This window comes from Sprattus sprattus, assembly GCF_963457725.1.
Source record: "Sprattus sprattus genome assembly, chromosome: 11".
Taxonomy (NCBI): domain Eukaryota; kingdom Metazoa; phylum Chordata; class Actinopteri; order Clupeiformes; family Clupeidae; genus Sprattus; species Sprattus sprattus.
Genome location: NC_137909.1, coordinates 10,752,356 through 10,758,547, shown reverse-complemented (window position 1 = coordinate 10,758,547; position 6,192 = coordinate 10,752,356). Strand labels below are relative to the sequence as shown.

The window sequence follows — 6,192 nt, the reverse complement described above, 5'->3', positions numbered from 1 at the left end:
GATAAATATGGGCTGATCCATCATGAATTTTACACACTGCCACTATTAGGAGATTCAATTTAATCACAAGCCCACTTCTATTGTCTATTTGATGTGCTTTTTCCAAGCATCCGGTAGAATCGACACGACATAAAACACCCAGTGTATGTCTGTAAATGTAATTAACAAATATTTCCACATCACCTTGACCAAGTCACATAAAAGGTTAAGTTCCTTGAACGTGTAATAAGAAAAGTGTACACAACACTAATGTGTAATAAGATAAGTGTACACAATACTGATGGTCTTTACGGGAACTTGACCCTTTAGATGGAAGAAATACCCGTGGAGGAACAACAGTGGCAGGACCAGGACAGAGAGGCCTATGACACAAAGAACAAATATGCCAATGCTGTTTTTGACCACTTGATGGATGACACCTTAAAGTGCCTGCTCGCCCTTTCAAGAAAGATAACCAAGAACACCTAAACACGTTCCCTGGTTCTTCTTATCAGCCCTTGCTTACACACACAGAGACGGTACACTTTAAAGCACATACACAGAATAAGAAACGTCAGCACTTAAGAATTAAAGATATACAGAAACAGAATCATGTTCAGTAATGTTTCAGCAAACTAAGGCATATTACATCTGCGCCAGGTATGTCTGTGTGTAATCCGTCCGCTCACTCAAATGTGCATCGGTGTTTAGTCTGCCAACTGTCGTTTTGTCGGATATAATTTTAGGCAAGTTTAATTATATCACACTTTTCATACAGAAAGGCAATTTAATGTGTTTTATATAGATAAAAGCAAAAGGAAAGTCGAAAGAAAAAATAAGGACAAAGTGCTTAAGAGTGCAAGACAATAAAAGTTATTATTATGCATGCAGCTAGATGCAGTTTCACATGTTTAGTTTGGAGTCTGGTGTCTGGATGTAAGAGCCCTACTCAGTTTTTTTTTTTTAAAGAGTCAGAGATATTCTGGGCCCAAACCAGTGATTAGTAGACTACTCACAGCACTTTCAAATCTATCCTATAACTAATTGGAAAACAGTGTAAAATTTTAAGAACTGGAGTAATGTGCTGTTCTCTTGGTCTTTGGTAGATTCTGAATGAGCTGCAGCTGATAATTGCATTCGCCCATCCTACTGGAAATAAAAGCATGAGCTTCTCTTGATTTTGGCTATATTTCTTAAGATGACAAAGTTGTTTAGGTGGTTGCTTTGATATGGCTGGTGTAAGTGAGAACTGAGTCTATCCACGCCAAGATTTTGAATTTAGTGTAAAAGATTTTTAGGGCCAGTTACGAGTTGTTTACTACGGTTAATTCTCCTCTGTTTCTTGACAAACACAGTAATCTTTGTATTGTCCTTATTTATTTGAAGAAAATGTGTCTATTGGTAATCTAGTGAGAAAGGCAGATATCATCTACATAACTATGATAATACATGTTGTTGTTCTGTATAATCTGGCTGAAAGGCAGCATACAGAGATTGAAATAAATCTTCACATATATTTTATAATGTAAATCGCTAGTAGGTCCTCATTGATTCTACACCTGAGAACTGAACAATTTCCTATTAAGTCCACATGAGGGCGCACGTTGCTACAGACAGCAACAATGCACTGTATCTTCACACTGCCCTTTCCTGTCGCTATGCAACGACCAGTTGAAGGAATTTGAGAATGCAGCAATATTGATTACGCCCTATTGAAGCATAATGAACATGTCATAAACACCTGAATATATGTTTCTGCACAACACAAGTGAAAATCTCAATCTCACATTTTAAATATGTATTTAATGACATTTATAAACAGTTGTCAAGCAATAATACTAGACAAAGCAGGATTTTAAAAAACATGCTATAATATTGAAACTGGCCCTTGATTATGAAGAGCCCTTTTCTCTACAACTCACATCTTTGGATAGAGGACAGCAAAAACATAAACATAGAGGCCTTGCATGTCTTAAACACATGTCTGATTATAAATACTCTATTTCCGGCACAGATACAGTCGTCACCTTCAAGTCCAAAAGTACAGCATATGCATGAACAGTGCAATTAAGCCACTTGGTGTTGCCGTTCCCTCCCGGTGGGAGAAATATGCAGTAAACATACATAGAAGCGTCCCATGCGAGGTCCTGTGGGCCGGAGCGGCCCCGGTCCAGTGTGTGTGGGGGGGATGGTTCGCGTGGAAGGGTCGGAGACCTGAACCCCCCCAGTGTCTCCAGTGCTCAGAGGGGAGGAGACCACAGCAGCCCCAAGCTCAGTCATCAAAATCTGGGATGTCATCGTACGAGTACCCCCTGTAGCCTTTTGATGCATAGTAGGCAATCCGCAGGTGGTAGAATCCAGGGAGGAAGACCAGCACTCCGATAATCAGCACAGGGATTGTTCTGTTGGGGTCCTGGAACACAGGAAGGGGGGCACAAGAGAACATCAACACCAGCAATTCAAGCACAAATAACTATATACTACACAGTTCTGTTTTAGGACTAGGTCTTACAATCCCTGGTTGATTTGCACTCCTGAGATGTGAAGTGGGATGATGCACAAACACAAACCCTATCACAGGTCATGAGTGGCATGTCTTTCCTATGTAATAACACTATCACATTATGGCATATGACATTGTACTGCAGAACATTTACACACACCCTCACACATAAACAACACTATGGAGACCCTCTGCCTCTGATTGACTTAAAACAACCTACGCACACTAACACTAACCATCTTAGTGGGTCTATCTCATGAGGGCTTTGCACCAATGGGTGCTGCTCTGCTCTGTTCTATGGTTTAAAGGCTCTGTTCTGTGATGGGAAGGCTCTGTTCTATGATGTGAAGGCTCTGTTCTATGGTTTAAATGCACTGTTATGTGATGTGAGGGCTCTGTTGTGTGTACTCACCGAAACCTGGATGTAGCCAGACAGCAGCAGCCCGCCGATGGTGATTAATAAGGACCCAATGAGGAAGAGGAAGGTCGCCAGGGCGATTGCTTTGTAGGGAACTTTGGGTGGTCCTCTCTTAAACTGGCAAAAGAAGGTGCAGAAATGGGGAGTTTAGGGCGGTCGAGTTTAAGATTAGTCTAGGGGTTGGTTAGACATGTCAAGACTGGAAGCCTTGTATAGCTGCAGGCTGGCCAGTACAAGATGCTGCTGCTGACCTTGCCTTTGGCGGTAAATCCATCAATAGACAGACATTACATCACTGGGCATACCAATGCCAAGTGTAACTCAGCCACAGGCTAGACCTACTTAAAATCTACAGCCGTCTTCTTGAGACTGACAGAGACTTTGCTTATCCAAATCTATCAGACCAAAGGCAACCTGAAATGTCTGCCATGGAGGCAAAGCAGCCGGCAATACCTGTCTTACAACATCCACCTTAACATTGGTACTCAGCAGCATTAAATTAAAGTTGCTCCTAAAACAACGTGTTGATTGGCTGGAATAGTGCGTGGCTCAGTTCAAGCTTCCTGGGCCTCGTTTCCCGATAACGATGTATCTTAACGGCCTACGTGGATTTTCGCGACATCGTACTCTAAGTAGCACTTTGTATTTACGTGCGTTTCCCAACCATCAACTTAAAGTCAGGTGCACGAGCGCAACGTGCACGAGTTCTTAAGTAGCTCTTAGGAGCTGTTTACGTCAGGTTAACCTGTTTACGTTAATTGCTGTGAAATTAGCTAGCCTATGCGTGCATCGAACGTGCAATGTGCACTAAATTCGGGGCGGGGATAGTAACGCCATCTCCAGCAGAGAAGCCTATTTAAACTGTGTTCCCATTGTAAGGACATTTATTACGATCTGTCTGAGAGTGGGCTGTCAAAGCTAGCATCTTCAAAGTCATACAGTACAGTAGGCTACATACATTCAATAAAATTAACCTACATTTGAGTCCAACTGCATGACCATTCTTGCCCTACACTTACCCTTACAATAAAGAAGTGATCCTATTTCAACCATAACTTCATTTTAAATAATGTCTTTCTTTATGACATTTAGTTTATAGTTTAGACAGCAACGTTGACATCTACAGTATATTCAACTGCATCCACTACATAATCTCAAACTTTATTTGTTGGTAACTCTCCAAAAAGGCTACCATTAACACATTTCTTAATGAAAAGGAAACATGCATCACAATAATACTTCAGTGTAACCTGTACCTATGTGGAGTGCAAATATGTCTTGCCATTACACTACCCAACAGCCCTACGTCTGCTAACACTACAGAATGCATAATTCCTACGGGCAATGCACTAGTTTTGTATAGCCTAATCTTTATTTTCAAATACTCAATATTCTTTATTTCTATTTTGATGGGAATAGGCAGGTGAAACAATGACATTCTCATGATGTGCTATACACAGAAACATCGTTTGGATTTCTTCTACATAATATACAACCATCTAGCTAGAAGCTACCATATAAGCCAATGGAGTGGTGGCATAAGCGCTAAATGTGCCATCAAACTACTGTTTGAAAGCTTCAGTCAAGACCTAAATACTCTGCATTGGTCGCGTAGCACATTTCCGATCAAACCGAGTCATTATAAACATATAAAAAGTTGTGTAGATAGCTTTATTCATGTAAAATATTCCTCGCTTCAAGTAGCCATGTTTTTTTTTTTTAAATTCCCCTTTCTTCCAAACGACGGTCGAACGACGCCCCTGGTGGATTAAATCGCTAAGTGTGAAGTTACTACTGGTCCTGACCACACGTAGAATTCTTCTCAGCGAAAGATACACTTAAGCTAAGTGTGGCGTTGGGAAACCCGTCTGCAACGTAGGAATCCTCTTACGAGGGATTTCAAGTGCTTTTTAGGCTAAGTGCGCGTTCGGGAAACGAGGCCCTGTTTTGTTTCCGAATTACAGGTAGGACTGCATGAACACTGGAGCTTTTAAGAGCGCACAGCGCACACACTGGACGCACTTCAGTCATGATTTAATTTCGTGTTTGACAGGTATAGGTGAAGCATGAACCACATTTACAACCGCCACAGTTCCGCTTACTAATGTTATTGTTGTCTTATTCAATTAAGTCCAGTCAATTTGAAAAACGTACCTGTAGATCGATGTAGCCTTCGTCGTTGTCTGCCAAGCGCGAATATTTCACTTTATTGTTCGGCATTCCTCCACCTCCAGATACATTCCTTGTAGGCATCATTGCCACTATTTCAGAGAGAGAGGGAGAGAGAGAGAGAGAGAGAGAGAGAGAGAGAGAGAGAGAGAGCGAAACTGCGAGGGTGAGAGGAAAACTAAATCAAGTCGTGACTAACCTTGTAAATGTCCCCTTTCTTCTTGCTCCTATGGAAAGATTCCACTTACTCTGTGGTCTGTAAGGTAGGTTACTTGCGCCCAAGCTTAAACAAGGCGCCATTCATCTCATAATAATTAGGCCACATTACCGCTACACAGTAGAAATAAGCAAACTGTGCCAATCCAGACGAAACATAGTCCAGTCAAGAACTGCGCTAAAAGGTTTAGTTAACATGTTAAATTAGCTCAAACTCAAAGAGATACACAAATAGCTCTAATGCTGTTAAAAGGTAGCCTACTGACGTGAGTGTTACTGGACAGCAGCAACAGGGGGAGGCAACTAGCTATGTATAACGTAGGCAAGCTAATAATCCCAACCTCTCTTTGAATCTGCAAGAAGACGTTTAACTGATACAAACACATTTGTAGCCAGCGTTCAAGAACAACCAGATATTCTGAAACAAACGCTAAATTAGCATGACACATATATCAATGTGCTGATGGCTTTCTACTGCAAATACTAAGCTATCAAGCCTATCATGTTTTTGCTATTTTGTTAGTAGCCTAAATTCGACTCACCTGTAAAATCACTCTGTACTCGCACAGTAAAACTGCTAAGATACTGATACGGCAAGTACGGTTAAATATTCGAAACACTCAAAAACTTCCCATTCAGCTGGCCAAGACATGTAAACTGACGCAGCGGGAAAATAACTTTTTCCCTTCAGTTATGCTCCATACTGTTTTGCTTCCTGGTGTCCTGCATGAATGCGCGCGCAGAAAGACGAGGAGCGGTACGGGGGCCATGTTGTTGAGGGAAAGACCACAGTTTTTAGGAATACAAAATCATGTCAATAATGGCCTTATTTCTCCAAACCACACGGTTCAACATTTCTTAAGTATTCACATGTTGACACATTGACTATAGAAAAAAAATTAAAAGC

General features: G+C 41.2%; 1 protein-coding gene across 1 annotated transcript; it reads right to left on the bottom strand.

The window, feature by feature from the left end:
* Positions 1-1,832: 1,832 nt before the first annotated feature.
* Positions 1,833-5,976, bottom strand: tmem230a (transmembrane protein 230a). Its single transcript, XM_080847788.1, has 4 exons — positions 5,828-5,976; positions 5,055-5,161; positions 2,895-3,017; positions 1,833-2,392 (listed from the first exon to the last, which is right to left on the bottom strand). Exons 2-4 carry the CDS (start codon positions 5,154-5,156, stop codon positions 2,252-2,254), a joined length of 366 nt encoding a protein of 121 aa, XP_080703914.1. The 5' UTR covers positions 5,157-5,161; positions 5,828-5,976; the 3' UTR covers positions 1,833-2,251.
* Between the last annotated feature and the right edge of the window lie 216 nt (positions 5,977-6,192).

Excerpts from the sequence above, each read along its gene's own strand:
- tmem230a (XM_080847788.1), bottom strand. The coding sequence starts at position 5,156 with ATGATGCCTACAAGGAATGTATCTGGAGGTGGAGGAATGCCGAACAAT. Across the intron at positions 3,018-5,054 it reads AAGGCTACATCGATCTACAG|TTTAAGAGAGGACCACCCAA; the intron begins GTACGTTTTTCA and ends TTCTTTTGCCAG. Across the intron at positions 2,393-2,894 it reads CTGGCTACATCCAGGTTTCG|GACCCCAACAGAACAATCCC; the intron begins GTGAGTACACAC and ends CCTGTGTTCCAG.